The sequence below is a fragment of the Pipistrellus hanaki genome (genome assembly GCF_964339955.1).
Source record: "Pipistrellus hanaki genome assembly, chromosome: 13".
Classification (NCBI taxonomy): domain Eukaryota; kingdom Metazoa; phylum Chordata; class Mammalia; order Chiroptera; family Vespertilionidae; genus Pipistrellus; species Pipistrellus hanaki.
The window spans coordinates 12,661,514-12,683,338 of NC_140515.1; the positions used below are offsets into that span (position 1 = coordinate 12,661,514).

At 47.8% G+C, this 21,825-nt stretch overlaps 1 protein-coding gene across 19 annotated transcripts in view; it reads left to right on the forward strand.

Moving 5' to 3' along the window:
• MAGI1 (membrane associated guanylate kinase, WW and PDZ domain containing 1) overlaps window positions 1-21,825 on the forward strand; it is a 518,034-nt gene that overhangs the window by 451,404 nt on the left and 44,805 nt on the right. For all 19 annotated transcript variants that reach the window (XM_084902660.1, XM_084902672.1, XM_084902676.1 and 16 more), the window contains exon 12: window positions 628-1,248. In XM_084902660.1, the coding sequence (XP_084758786.1) occupies window positions 628-1,248 (621 nt within the window). The remainder of the gene's footprint in view (window positions 1-627; window positions 1,249-21,825) is intronic.

The window sequence follows — 21,825 nt, forward strand, 5'->3', positions numbered from 1 at the left end:
TGCTGAACAAATGCCTTGTTAGCCATTAAAATAAGTGATAGACGTAGTCCCTTTGTGTCCTACGATACCATCCCCAAATCCAGGTTCAGATCAGCTTCCTGTTGGTAGGCCTTTATATCATAACTAGTAGCCCTGCGCACGAATCTGTGCGCCAGTATCTTGCTGCCACCCTCCAGTAGCTCTCTGCTCGCTGCCCCGCCCTCCCGTAGCTCCATCCACACTCCCACCCCTTGACTTGCTGCCCTGCCTGCTCCTGTAGCTCCACCGCCCACCGACCCCCTCATAGCTTGCTGCCCTGCCCGCTCCTGTAGTTCTCTGCCACCCACTTACAGCCAGTAGCTCGCTGCCATCCTAGCTCTCCGCCCGATACCCCGCCCTCCTGTAGCTCCCTCCACACTCCCACCTCTTGGCTTGCTGCCCTGCCCGCTCCTGTAGCTCCACCGCCCACTTGTAGCTCGCTGCCCCACCCTCCTGCTGATCTGTGATCCAGTTGTTACGTGGTTGGTTATTATGCTTCATAGCATAACGACCATTTGCATATTACATCTTTATTACAATATATAGGATATTGAGGTAGATTTTCTGCCTACTGTTTTTTTTTAATCCCCAAACTCTTACCTTTTGCAGGAGATGTAATTGTCAGTGTGAACGACACCTGTGTTTTGGGACACACACATGCGCAAGTTGTGAAAATCTTCCAGTCCATCCCCATCGGTGCCAGCGTGGACCTTGAACTCTGCCGAGGTTACCCATTGCCTTTTGACCCAGATGACCCCAACACGAGTTTAGTGACCTCCGTGGCCATTTTGGATAAAGAGCCCATCATCGTGAACGGGCAGGAGACCTACGACTCGCCCGCTAGCCACAGCAGTAAAACGGGCAAAGTCAACGGCATGAAGGACGCCAGGCCGAGCAGCCCGGCCGACGCGGCTTCCAACGGTTCCCATGGTTACCCCAACGACACTGTCTCCCTGGCCTCCTCCATAGCCACCCAGCCAGAACTCATAACCGTTCATATCGTCAAAGGGCCGATGGGCTTCGGCTTCACCATCGCAGACAGTCCCGGCGGGGGCGGCCAGAGGGTGAAGCAGATCGTGGACAGCCCCCGGTGCCGCGGCCTGAAGGAGGGGGACCTCATCGTGGAGGTGAACAAGAAGAACGTGCAGGCGCTCACCCACAACCAGGTGGTGGACATGCTGATCGAGTGTCCCAAGGGGAGTGAGGTCACCTTGTTGGTGCAACGAGGAGGTATGTGGGTGTAGTTTGTTCTTCGATTTTTTTTTTTTTTCTTAACCCACAATCCATTGTTTAACTTATTGGTCATCGGGTGGCTCTTTGGGGCTTTTTAAATGTCTGCTTTACTAAGGTTATTTTTATTTAAATGTTTAGAAATGCATTCAAAACATTTTCTGATTTCTTCAAATGTTGGGCTAGCATCTTTAGAATAAAGGCTGTGTTTACACATATGACACACATACACAGCTAGAGCGATACCCTTCAATGTAAGTCAGATTGTGCCTCGAAATGACCAGTAAGCATTTAAAGCCTTTCTCCTTTAATTCTCCTGAACCCAGCCTGCACAGCTTGCGTGTACAATGGGGCTCCTGGCCTCTCTCCTGACCTCGGCTCACACTCCTCTCCCCTGCTCCCTGCTCTCGAGCCGCCATGCTTCCTGTCTGAAGCGCCTTTAGCTCCAAGCCCTTCCTGCCCCAGGGCCTTCGCAGGCCTGTTCCCACCGCTTCTCCAACTGGCTCAGGCTCAATGGTTTCCTCCCTAGAGAAGGCTTCTCTGGCCACTTATCTAACGTAGTCCTCCAACACCTCCACGTAACCTGCACTGCACTTTACCCCAATTCTTTGTATCCTTTATCAGAAGTGTCACAAGCCATTCATTAGTATATTTATTTTTCGCTGCTCTCCCTTGTTTACTAGAATGTAAGATCCATAAAGCCAGGGCCCATGTCTACATATTGACATCTGTATCCCCGGCATTTAACACAGTTCCTGACTGCGGCTCGGTAGCTATGAGTCAATGGGTACTGCATGAATGAGTGGATGGATGGATGAGTATTCGATTATTTATACTTGTCAGGAACAAGAGCTCCGCCAATTGTCTTAAACACATGTCTCAGCAGACCCACAATGTAATGGCGAGATTAAAGACCCCAGGGAAGCGGGGTCTTCTGAGTCTTGAGGAGTTAGACGTCCTGCTTCCCCTGCCTGCGTGCCTCAGGAACCCCCAGGACCCCAGCCTGAGACATATTTCCCATGATGTCGGACTGTCGTTTGTGAATCTGTGTCTGTGACTAGCAATGGATCACCCACATGATGTGCCTGATGCTGGTTGTTTCCTCGGCCCTTGCCAGCGTGATTGGACCCACGCAGGGCATATGCCGGCCCTCTGGGCCGAGATGTGGAGCCGGGCTTCCGTTTTCTCTCGGCCCCATTGCAGTTTGCATGGATGTCGCAGCCGCCTGTCCTCTCTCTCTCGTGGTGCTGTGCGTTCCATGATCCAAACCATCGGTGTTGTTGGAAGGAAACCCAACATTCAGAGCAGCCGTCTGTGTGAATAGAAATGCCCCGTCTTTCTTGAACAGTTCCAAACGCCACTGCGCAGGTTTCATTCTTAAAAACGGTGTTTCCACCGAGGCAGCTGGGATGTGTCTTGTACCTGGCTCACTTGACAGGATGGATTATTGTTTTTTAAACAGTGACTGAGACGTGGCAGGAAGTGACTTGAGTGTGAGGGTGAGGGTAATACCTGGCGCTTAGACATCAGCTGGCAATTTACAGAGTGCTTCTCTGCGGCACCTGCCTCTCCTCTCGCTGTCACCACGTCCCTGACGGGTGGGAGGTGCCAGCCCACGAGGTGATGGAGAGGTTTGCCCAGGGGCTTGCGGTCTAGTCCTCGGCCTGACTCCTGAGGAGCACCCGTTTCTGCAGAAGCGCTGGTCTCGGTAGTCAGCAGCTGGAAACTAGCAGCCAGTCATCTTTAGTTGTCAGGGGCATCTCTGATTCAGCGCTGCTCCTTCGACAGTCACAAACCACTCTGCTCTCCTGCCTAATTTACTTGTCCCTCCATTATTCGTTCCTGCATTCCTTTTGCACGTGTGTTTAGTTTTCCTTTTTTATTAGAGTCACTTTTAAGAGGACCAAAAAACTGAGTCTCATTACAGTCTACCAACCGACAGTGGTTACTGGTATCATCATAGAATGAATGTGCCCACACTAGCAAATAATTGATTATGGAGATATACCTCTTGATTTCAAACAGGTTTGCATTCCCTGTTCTTAATTTCTAAGACCTTTTTTTGTGAATGCCATTACATTGTATAACATGAACTTAATGTGGAGAGATGCAGAGCATATTGCCACATTAGTCAATATCTCCATAGTTTAATCCGGAACCTGAGTAATTTAAGATCGCTGTAACATCAGCACTTCTTTACAATACGCCATATGCCCCGTGTTTGATTTACATGTGGGGGAGGAAGTTTGTACACGTGCAGTTTGGCAGGCTAGCAGCCACTACTATTCATCTTTACAGGAAGCACGTAAATATATCTGTTTCTGCCACATGTTAGTAGTTTGAATCGGCGCTGGCATTTCGATCATCTGTCCTGCACGGTGGAGTGGAGCTGTGAGTAGGTTTGAGGAGACAACAAAGACAGAAGCTCAGTTAAATGAGAACATAAAATGGCCACTTCACTGGTTCTTTAATAAATAGATGGTAAAGCTTTATTCAAAGGTCCTAGTGTTTGCAAACTGGAAACACAACTAAGCAATAGCCAGAGTTTTCCAAAGAAGAAATGCAAGCTGAGGGTTCTAAGTAAAAAATGCCTAACCCTAACCCTAACCCTAAGCTTCTGTATTGGTGCGAAATGGTATGCCTCCAGGTCAGCGGTCACCAAGATCCATGAGGTCCTTGGCGACCACTGCTCTAGGCAGCCCGTGGTCTGGATGCAGGAACGGTCCTTCCTGAGTCCTTCGGGGGTAAGCAGAGGGCTGGCTCTCTGGAGGTTACCTATTGCCATTGACACAGGGCTGACAGCTCAGAAAGGTTGAGGTTCAGGTTACTTGGAACAAGAACAGGATAGTCACCTCATGCCTCGTCCTCCTTAGTGATTGAGCAGTTTGACTATAGTGCTCCCTTTTCTGTCTTCACTCTATTCCTTATCCCCCCCCCAAAAAAAAACAGGATTTTTTTTCTCTCTCTGAAAAGATCAGAAATCAACTAAAATATGCTGAAGTCACTTGATGCCAAGGTAGCAATGCCTTCATTGGATTCCTGTGTCCCTGAGAGGGGGTATATAGATTAGCGACATGCTTGCTATATGGGAATTTATAGTCAGCTCAATATTTGTGTCCATTGAGACATTATTATTACATATCAGGTTTGGAAACCAGTGTATTTTGAGGATAAGTCAGCCGGTTGAGGAGGTTCCTAGATTTCCGGTGATTCTGTCTAATGAAGCTCATTTCTGTCATAGCTCCAAGGAAGCAGGCTGATAACTCGAGAGAGAGATCTGCACCGACTGATGCTCAGGAATTCTGATCTCAGGGGTGAGGTTTTCTGTGCCTTAAAGATCTTTTTCTACTTCGGGGCATAACTAACTGCTTGTGTTTTATTTTAATTGTTAATGTCACAAGCCCATTTTTTGCTTTTTTTTTTGTTCTTTTCAAGATTGGGTACATTTTAGGTTTTAGTATTTTTCGTCTCTCTTACCCTCCCACGTGGAAATCATGCAGAGGTTGAAATATTCTTTGTTAATTCCTGGGGTCAGGCCGTTTCCTGGGTCAGGCCTGGAGTTGCTGGGAGTGCCAGATCATATGTCCTGGCGCCTGGGACCACCAGGGGTTTGTTTACAATCTCTTCTCTGTAAGCCTGGCCCTGCCTATTGTCCACGGGGCAAGCCTTCCTTCTGGCCTGTCCTTTCTGGGCCTGTCCTTTCTCTGTCGCCCTCTGCTGTCCAGTCAGGAGAATGCTTCTATTGATTTATTTTGACAGCTTTTGCACTCAGATGGCCTTTCTTCTGACACCAGTGTGAGGCTAGAGCTTGCTTTCTTTCTTTTCTTTCTTTCTTTCTTCCTTTCTTTCTTTCTTTCTTTTTTTCTTTCTTTCTTTCTTTCTTTCTTTCTTTCTTTCTTTCTTTCTTTTTTTATGTATCTGGAAAATATGCCAGAAGATAATTACTATCTTTAACATATAGGATTTTTTTTTAATTACAAAAGATATAGAATTTGTCCCATATAAGTTTTTTACTTTTTATTTATTTTAAGGGGTTTTTATTTTAAGTTTTTTACTTTTTAAAAGAAGGATTATTTTATATGAAGCATGTAATTACCAGTGCCCCTCGGTATAAGATGTGTTGTGTATTTGGCTAATTCACACCAGTTAGTAGGTGGGTCATCATTAAGATATAATTTTGGGTTGAGTCAGAATATTCTATTTCAAGAGGAGATTTGCTCTGGTTTTGAGAGAAAGTTGTATTTGGTGTGTCAGGAGCCAACCTCTAGTTCAAACTCTGCTCTTACCTGCCCTTACCTGTGACCAGCTTACTACTCCTGCCTCAAGACTCACTTTTTTAATTAAAAAAAAAAAAAAAGGGAATGGTTTGAACTAGATCACCTTTAGGATGACCCTTTTGGCTCTAATCTTGTGAAAGAATGACCTCATAATGTGTGAAAAAACAACAACTGAGTGAAACGTAAAGCTCTGATTGGCTGTTGGTCAGCGGCTAGCAGAGGAGAGGAGCTCCAGGGAGCTGAGCACGGCAGCAGGCAGAGGGAGCGGACAGGACGTTTCCCTGGTGAAAACCAGCGTGGCCATGCCCGGTCCCCTCCCTTCGGAGCAGCAGGTCTGTGAGGCAGGTTACCTCGCTGACCACATAGGTCCAGATTGGCGGGTTTAAGTTTCCATTCCTGGGAGGCACCAAAACTGGAGCTAACTTACTGAAGTCTGGGTTTGCTGGTGTGGGACTCCGCATAAGTGATGCCCTGTGGGGAGAAAAGAGCACATGATTGTAGAGAGGGGGTGCGAGTGTAAATCCCACCCCACCTTTGCTGGCTTTGTGACCTGGGCAAGTCGTCAGGAAACATGGGAAGACTTTGCACATGCGGGCACATGAAGGATATAAAAATCAGGCAGTGTTTGTGCTCATTTCTGACATAGGACAAATCAGTGGTATTTTACTGATGTTGTCTAATAAGAGGAGCAACTGACTATGGGTGGTTTTTTATTTACTTAAAAATAGCCCTAGCCAGTGTGGCTCAGTGGATAGAGCGTCGGCCTGTGGACTAAAGGGTCCCAGGTTTCATTCTGGTCAAGAGCATGTACCTCAGTGTGGGCACATCCCCACTGGGGGATGTGTAGGAGGCACTGATCGATGTTTCTCTCTCATCGATGTTTCTAACTATCCCTCTCCTTTCCTCTCTGTTAAAAAAAAAAAATCAATAAAATATATGTTTTTTTAAATAAAAGAACTTCAGCCTGGATCACAGTATCTTAATCCCAGTGCTTGACTGGCAGGTGTCTTATTTTTTTAAAAGCTCTGCCAGCGATGCTGATATGTAACCTGAGGTACAGCCAGTGCCAAGCTCCTGCCCTCGGGGATCCTGCTCATTTTGATTTCATGACGTACAACTTGGGAAGAAGTGAGTGTGTAAAACTAAGCAGCAACTTTCATTGCTGGGTAGTATCCTTCCTTTAAAGTAGGGGTGTCGAACTCAATCAGAGAAGGGGCCAAAATCTAAAATCCAGCCTAAATCGCGGGCCGAATGGTTTACTGAACAGTCATAAACTGACAATGTCATAAACTGACAGCGGAGTGCAGTGATGACAGCGCGGTGCGGGCCACATTGCAAGGCCTGGCGGGCTGGATTTGGCCCGCGGGCCTTGTGTTTGACACATGTGCTTTAAAGCCTACGTACTTCATAAGCAGCACAGTCCTCAGTCTTTGCTCAGGCCCGTTTCACTCCCAAATGCCACCTTTCCTACTTCTGAGAACAGAGAGGGCTGATCTCCGTCCTCGTTTGGGGCACAGTCTCCAGTGGCTGTTGCTGATCACAACCAGAATGGAAGTGATGCCTTTGTGAGTGCAGAGAGGTACGCTCCCTGCAGGACAGGTCTGTGTCCACCTTGGACTTGCCTCCCTGGCGCCTCGTGGGAAATCCTAGCTGGAAAAATCAAACACTCTCCAAAAGTCACAGCGGAATATCATTCGCAGAACTTTGCAGTCACGCCTCATAACTTTAGAAAGATGAGAAAGAGATGCTGAAAGGCAAAAATTAGATATGAAAAGGGTGTGGTGTGGTGTGGTAATGATAACTTACCACTCTCACCAGGGAGTACTTACTGTGTGCCAGGCTTGTTGTCATAGTAGCAACACACACACACATACACACACACACACACACACCCCACACACACACACCACACAGGCAGGTAACACCTCGCAACACCTTGCTGTTGGAACTGTCACCAGTTTGCAGTGTGATTCTGAGTAGGCTCCTCTGGGCGGGGAAGGCTGTGATTGTCATCCCCGATGCTGGGGGGGAATTGAAGGAATGGTTTGTTTTTCCTGTTGAAAAATCACGGCTACATTTGCTTAGAAAGAGCAAAGGGAAATTTCTGGTTTGGTTGGGAAAGCATGTATGACCTCCTCCCTGCTTAAACCACGGGCAATAAAAACAATAAGCCCCAGTTTCACAACACGCGAGGCATCGTTGGTTCTGAACACTTTTTATCTCATAATTCAGAAGCGGCCTCTCAGGCCAGCACAATGTTGACTCCATTTCATTTCATTCTTTTATGGGGTTTTTTAAAATTTGTTTTAATCTTTATTGTTGAGATTATTACAGATGACCCTCGTTTTTTCCCCTGTAGCTCCCCTCCAACCAGTTCTCGCCCCACCCCAGGCCTTCACCGCCCTGTTGTCTGTGTCCATAGGTATTGCATACATCCTCCCACTCCCCCTTCCCTCTGACAATCATCAGTCTGTTCCATTTCCATGCCTATGATTCTATTTTATTTTATTCACCAGTTATGTTCGTTAGATTTTTTATTTATTTGATTTTTAGATTCAATTGTTGATAGATATGTATTTTTGCCATTTTGTTGTTCATATTTTTTATCTTTTTTTCCTCCTCCTCCTCCTCCTCCTCCTCCTCCTCTTCCTCCCTTCAGCATTTCATATAATACTGCTTTGGTGGTAATGAACTCCTTTAGCTTTTTCTTGTCTGTGAAGCTCTTTATCTGACCTTCAATTCTAAATGATAGCTTTGCTGGATAGAATAATCTTGATTGTAGACTCTTGCTATTCATCACTTTAAATATTTCTTGCCATTCCCTTGTGGCCTGCATAGTTTCTGTTGAAAAATCAGCTGAGAGTTGTATGGGTACTCCCTTGTAGGTAACTAACTGCTTTTCAGATTTTCTCTTTGCTCTAGCTGGTTTTGCTCAATGGTTAGAGTGTTGACCTGTGGACTAAAGGGTCTCAGGTTCAATTCCAGCCAAGGGCACATGCCTGGGTTGCAGGCTCAATCTCCCGTAGGGGGCATGCATGAGGCAACCAATCAGTGATTCTCTCATCATTGATATTTCTATCTCTCTTCCCCTCTCCCTTCCTCTCTAAAAAATCAATAATATATATATATATATATATATATATATATATATATATATATATATATATATTTAAGATTCTCTCTTTGTCTTTAGCCCTTGGCATTTTAATTATGATGTGTCTTGGTGTGGTCTTCTTTGGGTTCCTCTTGTTTAGGGTTCTTTGTGCTTCCTGGACTTGTAAGTCTATTTCTTTCACCAGGTAGGGAAAACTTTCTGTCATTATTTCTTCAAATAGGGTTTCAGTATCTTGCTTTCTGTCTTCTTCTGGTACCCCTATAATTTGGATATTGGTACACAAGAAGTTGTCCCAGAGGCTCCTTACATTATCTTAATATTTTTGGTTTCTTTTTTCTTTTTAATCTTCTTGTTTGGTGTTTTTTGCTTCCTCATATTTTAAATCATTTATTTGATTCTCATAATCCTGTAGTCTACTGTTGAATCCCTTTATATTATTCTTTATTTCAGTCAGTGGATGCTTAATGTCTGACTGGTCCTTTTCCATTTTTTTAGCACTCTCAGTAAGCATCTTGAAAGTCTCACTAAGTCCCTTGGAGGTTTCTAGAAGATTCTTGAGTAGCCTTTTAGCTGTGGTTTTGAACTTTATATCCAGTAGTTTGCTTTCCTCCATTTCTTTCATTTGAGACATGTTTCTTTGTCTCCACATTTTGGCTGCTTCCCTGTGTTTGTTTCCGTGTATTGGGTAGAGCTGCTAAGTCTCCTTGAGTTGATAGAGTGGCCTTGTGTAGTAGGTGTCCTGTAGGACCCAGTGGCTCAGCCTCCCCAATCAGCTGAGGTGGACATTCTTGCTGCACCCCTTTGTGTGCATAGCCTTGTTGTAGCTGAGCCTTGATTGCTGTTATCACTGGAAGCAATTGACCTCCAGGCCAATTGGCTGTGGGGACCAGCTGCAACTACAGTGGGAGAGCTGCTGTGCAGGAGACACCCCTATGGAGCAGGACTAGCTTCAGTGGGGCTTTGGTGTTCACTGAGTCTGCCCTTGAGTGTGTCACTTATGGATGTGAAGAGTTGTAATCTGATATGATCTCACACTGACCACTGCTTTTGGATCTCCAAAGAGGTGCAAAGTCAGCCACTGCCTGGGGCCACCCAGCAGGAGCTACAGAGAGATCTGCAGATTCCTCCTCTTTGTATCGGGTTTGAAGTGTCCAGAAGAGGCTCAGCTGTGAAGCAAGGCAGGCTGGTGCTATTGCCAGGATTAGGCCTCCTTTTACTGATAGGTTTGGGGCTCCCTGACCCAGCTTCAACTTGTTTGACAAGTTTTAGCCTGAGCAAGGACAGGCCGTTTATATGCAAAAGCCACTACACACAGCTTGGGTGAGGTTGGGTCTTAGAAATTGGATGAGGCAGGGTCTTAGAGAATCATCAGAGTGGAGCAAACAGAAATAGCCGCCAGTCAGCCCTGCAACTGGGAAGGTCCCAGCATGGGAACAATGCGAGCACCTCCATCTGAAAGAAAACCGCCCCAAATTCCTGCCCCATGCCAGACAGTCCAGTTTCTCCTCCTATGTGCCTGTGTCCCCCAAAGCCTTGCCCAGCACTGGAGCTCTGAGAAAGCAGGAGCTTGTAAGTTCATTTCCTGGTGCTGGCCTTTTAAGAGGAGCAGCTGGGTCTCTAGCAGCTTCTGTGTCACTGAGCCCCAATCCACACTGGTTTTTACAGCCCATAGTTCTTACTGCCAGTAGGGACTTCTTTTCCCAGCTCTGGGACCCTGGGCTTGGGGACTGGTGTGGGGCTGGGACCCCTCGATCCTCTGGGCAGCCTCTGCAGAGTTGATCTCCCTCCCGATTAAAAAAGCGGCCCACGTTCCACGCCTTCACACCTACCACCAGCCTCAGTGTGCTTTCTTCTTTATTTCTCTAGTCATAGGACTTCCATTCAGCCAGCTTTCCGGTGGTTCTAGATGGTTGTTGTATGTTTTAGTTGTAATTTTGATGTAGCTGTGGGAGGCAGTACGTAGAGCGTTTGCTTGTTGGTTCTCCCTGTTGACTCCATTGCAGAGAAGAGAACGATGGGACCTCTCAGAGAGGTTCGTGACTCACCCAGAACTACATAGCTGATGTTGGCAAAGTCAGAATTTGAACCCAAGACTTGGGTTCAGAGACTGGGTTCCTAACTCCTGTGCTAGGCAGCCTCGCGCATTGTAGGGAAGGAACTGCAGGACTCGCGCTGTGGAGCAGCACGCCTCACACATAAAGGAGTGGATTCGGTCGGAAGTCCATGGGCAAGTTGATGCCACTTAATTTCCATCCAGGTTTACTGATGTGTGACTGGTTCATAAAATCATCATCGATCCAGATGGAAAAGCAATATCTGATCTCATTGCCTGCGCCCCTCATTAGCATCAGGTCGTCTTCGTGTTTTCCCTTCTGAAATGATGCAGAGCCGTCATCATCAGAACCGCAGTGAACTGTGCACCGCAGAGATCCAAGCCGGTGCGCAGGTGCCTCTCCCTCTCTGCCCTTGGCTTGGACTGGAGAATGATTTGCAAATTGCACCACTGAAGTGTCTGACTGCCAGAGTCTCTCAGATTGCACGGCAGGGCCTCCGCAGGGGGAGTCGGTGCCTGCAGAGTGATCTAGTGGCCCTGTGTGCTCACATCAGTGGACTATGTCAGCTCTCCGAGTGCCCAGGCTCCGTCTGCCCCCCAGCTCTTCCCCGGCCTCTGCCGTCCGTCCATCACTGGCACCTGCCTTGCAGCAGGTCTCGTGCTTCCTGCAGTTCATTCTCTGACCAGAGGGACTGAAAGTCAGTGGATTAAGCACCCCCTGGTCAGACAGGCTTCCTGTCAGTGAGCGTAAGCGCCGAAGCCTCACGCCAGGGCCTGTGTGCGGGCTCTGTCGCCCAGCCTGCACACGAGATGTCATTATTTTACCCTGGAAAGGAGAGGTTGAGGATCTGTTGTTACCCTTTCTCTTATTTGTATAACCTTGAGAATAAGGGAAATGCGGAATGGAAGGCAGCCTGATAGTGAACGGACTTTTTTATACAGATAACAATGATAGGGCCTCTTTACTCACTTATTTCATGTGTAGTGCGGCTCTGAGCTCTTTACATGTGTTAAGTAGATGTTAGGGGGTCGCAGGAGTCGAGTCTCAGAAAACAAAAGACTTATCAAGTGTTAGTACTCGGACATTGGCTCTGTCGCAAGGAGGGAGCTTGTCTAGTGTTAATGGGAATCCTAGGGCCTTCATGAATACTGGCTGACACCACTCAGGAAGCTTATTGTAGATCATTTTATTATGTAAACTATCTTTATTCCAAAAAGGGGGAGAAACTTTAAAACACAAGGAAAATTCGCCTTCAATGCTTATATAAAATCACGTAGAATTTGTCACCTGAGCTTCAGCAACATGAAAAGACTTTGACGTCTCCTTGGGGCAGGTGTCTGATTCGGTGTCTCAGACTGATTGGCCTTCCTGCTCACCTGTTTACTAACCTGTCGGTTTTCTAATCATTTTAGAAGTTGTGTCCTGTAGTCAGAGCCACTGCTGCCTAATATCTTCCTTACTATTAAACGTGTTCAGTCCTGGCCGGTGGCTCCGTTGGTTGGAGCATCATCTCGTACACCACAAGGTTGCAGGTTCGACCCCTGATCGAGGTGCATATAGGAGGCAGCTGATCGAAGTTTCTCTCCCTCTCTCCCATCTTCTCTCTCAAAATCAATAAAAACATATCCTTGGGTGATGATTAAGAAGATAAATAAAGTTAGAAAAAAAGTTGTTTACATTAAATTAGCAAACTTCCTAGCACTTTGCAGTGCTGACCGGGCAGCCACCGTTGCTAGTCAGGCGCCTTCTGGCCTTTACCACGTTTTAAGCTGCTATTTTATTTACTGCATAGTTCAAAGTGATCAAGGGTTTTATTGGAGAATTTTTTTTTTATAGAATGTTAGGTCATATTTATATTTATATATTTGAGATGACTTATAGCAAGAGATGAGACAAATATGGGGTGTCCCCCCAAAATGTACACACGCTCTTAAGAGTAATTATAAAGGCAATGTTTATTAAAGTACATTTCATTTTCAAAATTGAGTTGTCAGCTATTAAAGTGTGCATACTGTACATTTTTGGTGGACACCCAAAATGTCTGTATTTTGCGTCTGTCTTTCATTACATGACACATAAAACCCCCTCGCTTCCAGCACCTTAAGGACACTGGGTCCTGATCTCAGAGTTTGTAACTGCGGACAGCGGTGTGGACGCACAGGAGAGACCGGGGACCTGCCGTGGACCGTCACCCAAGAGCTCCTTTTCACCACAGCCTCACGTTCCAGTGGCTGGCTTTTTTGGTTTCATTTGTACTTTTTTTTTTTTTTTAACAGACAAAACAAGGTATCGTTAGGCATTTTTGTGAGTTTCTTTTCTGCCTTTACCTTGGTTCCATGTGAAGTTCATTTTGCAGTTGTCACCTCCTTCCGATGGCGTCTCTGCTGTGAAAAGCCTGCCCGGCACCAGGCAGCACCTCCCTTTCTGATACTCTGCGCCTTACTCGCTGAGTTTCTCTTTCTTCCGAGGCATCTTACCAGCCTCCTCTTGGAATATTTTTCAGTTCTGAACATTTTAATAACTGTTACCCGAGGCAGAAAGTTTACTCCATTTAACATTCCCACCTTCCCTCATTGCCCTCACATGCTTCATGCATTCTGTACCGCGGGCCGGAGTGAGGTATTTGCCATGGTTCAGATGGAAGCTGTCTGCACTGCCACCTGCAGATTTAAAAGTTCCCCAGCCTATGCCACACCTGTATTCCCCCAACTCAGATATTAACCCTGTCCCCTACTTGTGAACTTAATCTTTTTGGTTCAGAAATCTTGCTGGTAGGATCTTAAGGTCTGAAAATAGCGCTGGGTCCTTAGGAGGCAACATACAACGTGCCTTTTTTTTTTTTTTTTTTTTTGTGCCAACTTGTTACCTGGGTTTATCTTGTACTCTTGTTTCTTTTTATGTTTCTAATGTTCTCACCTTTTTTTCCTCACCATTTACAGTAAACACTATCCATTCTTTCATTCAGCAAACGTCAGCACTGTGCTCATCTCCCCTTACAGGTGAATCGCATGCAAGTGAAATAAACATCTGTGAAAACACAGTGTGACTGATTACACCCTCCACATTTTTTTTGTGTGTTTAATTTTTTTTTCTAGAAGTCTCACCTGGTATATTACCTTTGCCACGAAAAATTCCAATATGCTAATTTTGTAATTTTAACATCTGAGGCAACGGCGTTTGAAGGATCCTTTTGCGTGGTATCCGAGGAGCAGTCCTAGTAGCCAGGAGACTGGCCAGGGATCAGACAGGAGTGGGTGGATCCCTCCATCCCTGATGCTGGCTCTCAGCTCACTTCACTCGGCACTCTGCTGTTTATTAGACTGACTTTGGCAATTGCTGTGGTCCAGGGGCTTGTCATGATGTACCCATCTCAACAGCTGTATTTAAAAAGACTTTAAACACTCATCCATTTGTTATTGTTTTATAATCTTTGGGAGATAGTTGGAATTGGGTCTGTGCTTCTTGAGATATTTATGTTGATTCTAAATTTCAAAATGTTCTCCATGGTTACTTTTGCCATAGAGACCACTTACCAATGTGGGAAATGATCACATTAAGACATAGCACTGCCCGTGAATTACTGGGCCTCGGTGTGTGTGGTTTGCCCCTGCAAAGCAACTGTCACTTGACTTTGGTGATGGGAGGAGGAAGAGGCAGCTGTTCTTATCAGTGCCTCAGATGGGGACTGTGACATCATGGCCTAATGTTCTCTGTTATGGGGGGGGAGGGGGGGGATCTGGGCAATGTGGGATGTTTAGCAGCCTCCTGGCCTCTCCCCACTAGATGCCAGTGACACCCTGTCTTCCTCCTCCTCCTCCTCCGGTGGCTTCCGAGGAGGCAGAGGTCCCCGAAGGGCAGCTTCGATCCTGATTGGGAACCGCTGCTTTAACCCCTTTGACACCCATCTTCTTTGCTTATTGAAAATGCTTTGTTCCAGCCGTGGCCGGTGTGGCTCAGTTGATTGGACATCACCCCAGGCACCACCAAAGGGTTGCAGGGTCGGTCCCCAGTGCGGGACGAGACAGCCGGTGGATGTTTCACTGTTTCTTACTTCTCCCTTCCTCTCTCTTTCAAAATCAATACAATTCTTTTTTTTTTAAAAAAAAAAAAAAGAAGAAGAAGATGCTGCCGAAACCGGTTTGGCTCAGTGGATAGAGCATCGGTCTGCGAACTGAAAGGTCCCAGGTTCGATACTGGTCAGGGGCATGCATGTACATTGGTTGTAGGCACATCCCCAGTAGGGGGTGTGCAGGAGGCAGCTGGTCCATGTTTCTCTCTCTCGTCGGTGTTTCTAGCTCTCTGTCCCTCTCCCTTCCTCTCTGTAAAAAACCAATAAAACATATTTTTTTAAAAAGAAAAAAAAGAAAAGAAGATGCTATGTTCTGTTTTTTGTAGGTGCAAATGGAGTCAGTTTGTAGATTATTGTTTGTAGAACTTGGATGGAAGAAAATGCATGTGAGAATTTCCCCGTTTCTTCTCTGCCCCTGCCCAGTGGTGGAAGGACTCGGCCAGTTGTCGCCATCCCCCTCCGACCTACTCTCTGCTGCTGGTGAGCAGTGCAGGCTGGGTCACTCTGGCAGTGCCCGAGCCTGTGCGCTGTCCTCTGAAACGTGGGTGTGCTTCCTTCCTGGCACTGCAGGGAGCCCGTCCTGAGGGAGGCCGTGTCCTGCTGAGTGGATGAGGCTCAGAGGAAGGCGGAGCGGGATCCTCAAGCTCCTGCTGATCCTTGGAGTCAGTGTCTGGACTCCGGAAAGACAGGGGGAGGCAAGAGGGAGCAGGTCCTGGAAATGTTCCTTGGGTCTGTGATGACATGGCTTCCCGTAAACAGTGAAATGGGGAAATCAGAGCAGAATAGGTCTTTGGGGGAGTGGGGTTTTTCCGGGGTGAAGAGGCTCCTATGTAGGCGACACCCTTCCTGTCCTTTTCCTCCTAAAACAGGCTCATCCTCATGGAAAGGGGGTTGATATTTGCCCCCCCCCTTTTTTTTTTTACGTTTTCTAGGTTGAAAGTAAGGAATTGGTAGATTGTGGCCAGTTACTTACATCTGTTTTTACAAAAATATGCTGATCTGTGAAACCTGAAATCTAGGAAGTGGTGGAAGCAGGGACGGGGGGGGGGGGGGGGGGGGGGGGCATGGGAGTAACATGTGAGTGGGGGTGGGATCTAGGCAGGGGGGGCAATGGGACCCCCACCCTTTCTCTGGCCGTCTTCCACGGCCTCGTCAGTTAGGGAGAGGCTGAGTTTGGGGTCGGGTCCAGGGCTAGATCTCATCTCTCTCCTCTGTGCTGCCCTTCCATAATGTGACCTTATGGGTCAGACTCGGCCACGATTTCTTCTTTCTGAGAGTGTAAAATTCCAAAGCAAGAGAAAAACTGGGTGAGCTGGGCATATTCACTGTGCACCGGGTACCCCAAAGTACCCATGGCTGATTTCTTACATATACAAAGCAGTCTCAAAACTTTATGGTAGTTTTTTAAAAAACACATTTCCAGCGTGTTGTTTTCATTGAGTCCCCGTGTGCCTGTACTCTAAGCTTGCTTAGAGCCTCATTTGCCTAGGAAAAGCAGCAGGGCACAGCCCAGACCAGGAGAGGAAGCAGAAGGACCCCATGGTGAGAGACCTGCCGAGCCTCTCCTGGCTGTCCTGCCTCCGGGGGAGCACGCATCTCAGTGCCAGTGTGAATTTCTGTTATGCAGAGGGCTCCTTCCAGAGCTTGTGATCCATCTTGTTCCCGGATAAAAAATGTCATTCAACAGCCTTGCCGCTCTGAGTTCCCCCTGCACCTCAAATGTACTTGACCTATAAAAGTTCCTTTTAATTGAGACTCACCCTGAGCGGGACAGTGTGTGTGCTGGGTGGGGGGGAGGGAGGGTGATATTCTGCCTCGAAGCAAATGCAGTCGGCAGAATGTGTATTGACTGGGTGAGACCTGAGGTCTAACAGTGGGCAGAGCACGGCTCTGTGCTTCCCGGGGCTGTGGGGGAGCCATTCATTAGGAACTGACCGTCGGGGAGAGCTCGCCCCTCTGTGGCGCGCGTCGTCACGTAGGCCGGGGCGGGTACTTTTTCCGCGAGCGGTGTTTGAAGCCATCTGCTGTCTCTCATCACTGTCCTTCGCTCAGAGAAAACCCGAGTCTTCAGTGAATGGCTCTTCGGGTCTGACGGGCAGACACTGGACCACGCGTGCTGCGGGCTCCCACGGCGGTCGCCTGGCCTCTGCCAGCCGCGGCCAGGGTGTTCTGAGGCCAGTGTGCTTTCCCAAATGGGAGCGGTTGGAGCACAGGCTTGTATGGTGCCAGGGCTGGTCTCGGTCGCAGTGAAGCAGTTTGGTGGTAAAGCTCATTGAAATGGCTAAGTAACAGACGCCGTGATGGAGAGAACAGGAAAACGCCCCTCCTGCTTTGGGGCCGTGCACTGCACCAGGAAGGCGATGGTTACGCCGAAGCGGTGGTTCAGACTGCTCCGGAGTGTCCGTCTCCCGGCTGGAGGACAGGATCTGAAATACTCTTAGGAGCCTTTAGCTCTGTTTGGCCATAAAGTGCTTTTCTAAGGAAAGACACGAAGGTGCCCTCCATGGAGCACTGTGGACTCCCAGGGAACATACCCGCTTGCTGGGGCTGGAGCTGTGGGGCGGGCTTCTCTGTGAGCCTTCCTTCCCCTGGACGGGACCCTGGCTGTGACGGGAATTTAGAACACAAGGTGGCACAGCGGGCCTTCTCTCCTCGGAGGGCCGGCGGATGGAGCCAGGCCGGCAGCTCACAGTGCATCCAGGGGCAGCGGGGTCGGGAGCCGGGAGCAGCAGTTCAGTGCTTAAGCTCAGCACGTTCACACGTTTACTCAAAAGGCGCTGCTGAACTGGGGACTGGATACTATTCCAGGCCTGGGGACTAGTCTAGAATGAGAGACTAGGTCCCTGAAAGAGACAATAAACAAGTAAATGATAACAATCAACAATATAAACCGTGATTTTAGAGGGTCATTCGCTGTGTGAAAACTGAAAAACCAGGCTGTGTGAATAAAGAGTGCAGAGCAGCGTCCCTGGATCTGCTGGTGCCTGGATCCCTAGATGGTGTCTCTGCAGAGACATTTGAGGAGACGCTACTCACTCACCGACCTGCAGACGCAGTGTCCAGGCAGAGGGCACAGCCAGTGGAAGTGTCCGGGGGAATGAAGGGCCTTGGCCCGGAAGTGGAGGGTGCCAGGCAGGCTGGAGCACACGGGCAAGGAGAGAGGAGTGGGGCATGAGATTACAGAGGTGGCAGGGTCAGATCAAGGCGGCTTTGTGGGGCGGGAAAAGAGGTTGTGGTTCACCGAGATGGTGCTCAGAAGCTGCAGGGACTTGTCACCGGGAGGCCATCTGATCTGATTTGTGCTATGAAGGCTGGCTCTGGCCTCCCGGTGGATAATGCACTGAGGGGGAGAGGATAGGGCAGAGAACAGTTTCAGGCTCTGAGCTCACTGAGGAAGGAGAGTCGGTGGCAGTGGAGACGGACAAAGTGGGTGGATTTAGCATACGTGGGGGAGATCTTCGCTATGAGAGATGAAGAAGCCTGGAGAAGGGCTTCTACTTCCGGCTTTGGGGTCCTAAGAGGATCAGCGTTGGGGTACTCGTGCTTGGCCCCGTGCCTAACTTACCTTGCCAAAAATAAGCAGGCAGGATGAGAACCAGCCTAGAGGCAGTGATCCTGCCGTAAAGGATCCTGAACAGTGTTTTTTCTTAACCTAAAAACATCTCAGCCTCAATTTCAGTGACGGGTTTTCCTTCAGGGCCAGTGACCTTAAAATAGGGGCTCACACGGCTCCCTGTTTTACCAACCCCAGAAAGGAACACTTAGGGGTGTTTCTTTCAGCAATCTGTGTTGAGCTGTTTCCTCTTCACCTCCCCAACCTGCCCACAGTCAGGCAGCTCGAGTTAAACTCTACACTTTAGAGGAACTGCCTGGGACCCTCCAGGCTACAGGTCATGCTTCCTCGCCCAGGGAGACCTCAGTGAACTGTGGGAAAGGGGAATGGATAGCAGGGCCAACCGCAAGCACCTGCACAAGAAAAGCAACTCACATTTACCGTAGAGATAGATGGAGGGAAAGGCACACTGTCCATCTGGCAGCTGGGAGTCTTTCTCAGAAGTGAAGCATTTCTGCACGGAGGTGAGACTCTGCGCCTTCACAGCCTCGTGGTGAATGATTTAGTGGCCATTAGAGAGCTTTCCTGGAGCCACTGGGAAGCTGGCCCAACTCCGCCCGAAAAAGTAGATCTTGGGGCGAACCTTCCCTGGAGAGGAAGATCGGCCTCCTGTGGGTACATCTTGACAAATGAGTGGTCTTTTCCAGTTGACAGTTCTCTTCCTTCCCCGTCCAGAGAGAAGATGCCACCCCTCACTCCTGTCGCTCCATCTTGTCTCTCCCCTCGTTTTTAGAATAACCCTGTTATCACGGAGTGTCAGAATACATTTACAAGCTAGATACAGTTCTTGCCCACTTCTGAAAGTACTTCACACAGACCGGCGACCAGCCAACCTGCCAGTTCTGTGGCTTTAAAGTCTTGTTTCAGTGCCCCCAAAAGAGAGGCCCATCTTGTTGTATCTGAGCATGTGTAACCTCGAACAGTCAATGATTTGGGGCTGTGGCTCGGAGTAAAGTATCAGTGACATAGAAGAACATGCCTGACTGTGCACAGATTCCCATGCTATCTGTAGAAAGGAAACTTCCTAGATTCACGTCACCATTATGGGTTCAATCACAGGTGATGTCCATGTAATCTATGAGCCTAAAAGTTTTCTAGGAATACATTTGACCTGTACAAACACCATTGTATTAATTCCCTCTTAGAGGGTTATGGTCCAAAGCAGATTAAGCACCTTTGAAGGAGATTGTACGGCTCATTGTTTAAAAGCCCAGGTCTGGCTTTTAGACCAAGTCTCCTCTTAACTGCTCACCTGACCAGGTGATCCTGGCCATGCTGTGTAACCATCCATGCCTCAGTGTTCAATGTTTTCATCTGTTAAATAGGGATGATACTAACACTTAACTCAAACAGCAGTTGCGAAGCATGTGTGTGTGTGTGTCAGCGCTCCCAGTTCTAACTAATTACTTCTGTGCTCATCCCTTGCTTTTGAAGACTTTTTTTTTTTTTTTCCTAAAAAAATGCTAGAGAAGCCAAGTTTTCAGCCCTTCACGGTTTACCTTGCATGTTTTTGAGAGTCAACAACCATAGGACTGTCTGTGTTATTCCAATGGCACCTTTCCCCTTTATGCCATTTATCTCTCGGGAATGGCATGATGACAGTCCATCCATCTCACAGAGGGTCTGAGCAGCCCCGAGTGGTAATGACTCCGGGTCTCTCCTCACATGTGCCAGTTCAGGGCGTATGACTTTGAGGTGAGAGGCTCTGTAAACCATTAGCAATCAGCAGCTTCGCCGGGCATTTACTGCTCTCCGGGATATATTTATGAGGCTGTCGGTGCCGCGTAATTGAAGCAGACCTCTCCGTAGCTGTAAAGCTGCACCACTATATTCTTAATCTTCTCAACAAAATGCCAACTGACACAGCTCTGGGAGCTACTTATTCCAGGCATCTGAAGCCCGGCCATCTCTCTGAGTCATGGTGGCCATGATATATCATAATGACCATGACGAGGTCCCCACGGGAAAGGACGTTTCCATCTTTTTGGAGACATTGGGTCTGGTCCTTCTTCTGCTCTTGGCAGCTGGTATCATATTTACATTGAAAAATTGTGCCACCGGGTTGATGATGATCTTTGGCCAGAGGAAGGAGGAAAAAAATAAAAATAAAATATATATATATATATATATATATATATATATATATATATATATATATATATATTTAAGCTAGAGCCATTTTTTTCATTTGGTTTTCTGAATTCAATTTTGTGTTAACGTTTGTAAGGTCCGTCAGTGAAAATGAACTTGTGTTTAAACTTGGCCTTGAGCTCATGCTGGCACGCGGATTTAGCTTTAATTTTTTAATTAAAAAAAATAATAATAAAATAAGCTGGAAAAGCATCATCACCATTACGCAATCAGGCATCCATCACCGCCCGTGGCTGCCGTCCCGGCCATGACTCAGTGCTGGCCCTCGCTCCGGGCCCAGCTCCTCTCTCCGACCCTTCTTCACGCCGGATCAGCTTCCCCTCGCCCTGCCACAGGAGCAAAGTGCTTCCTCCTGTGGCACTGAACACCGACCGCACTGAGTCATAACGGACTTCCCTTCTTTCTCCTTTAAGAGGGGAGACTCTGAAGGTGTCCGGGCCAGGGCTGGGTCCGGCTCCCTTTCTCTCGGTGATGCTTCACTCGGCCCATGGCAGAGCTCAGTACATCTGGGTGTACCATAGTCTTGGGGTTGGTGCCTTCTCAGGATTCAGGTCTTAGCTCAGATGCGTCTCTTCTGGAAAGACGTGCTTGCACACCGGGTGCCGGGTAGCTCTGCCTCCGGCTCAGCCTGTTCCCTGCCCTTTCATTGCCTCACGCATTACCACTGGGGAGCATTGGCTGCGTTGATTGTGTCCTGTGTCCCCACAGAAGATGAGTGAGCCCTGTGAAGGCCAACTCCTGTAGGTCCCGTCCATTGCTTCATTTCTTGCCGACTCCTGGCACACGGAAGGCGCTTAGCACAGTTTGCTTACATAGGGAGTGAATTTTCCCCATTGTCCTTCTTGCCCTCGGTGGGAAAAGTTAGGACTGATGGTGCCTGCCTTTTTCCGGTTTTCTGGACTGTCCTTAGCATTTGATGGTAAGGTCGGGGCAGCTTGCATTCATTTCATGGTTTATCTATTATGTATGAAACAAACAAAACAGAAAACTAGTTGGCAGAGGACGGTGCGGATGGCTTTCTTAGAAGGGTTACCGGTCATTAATATTCATTGGTTAGAGCCACTGGTTTGTAGTCAAGTAGCCATCAATTCTGCATTTCTGGGAAATCACAGATTTTCTCACTCTGTTTTCCTGCACCCCCTCTACATCTCTCTCACTGAATTCTCAGTATTTTGCTCTGTCATCAGACTACCCCTCCTTTCCAGTAAAAGCATTACCTAGAAGGCTCATTGTGTCTTCCTGCAGTAGCATTTCCGCTGATGAGTATTAGTGTTCTGGTGTATTCTTTTTAAAAAATA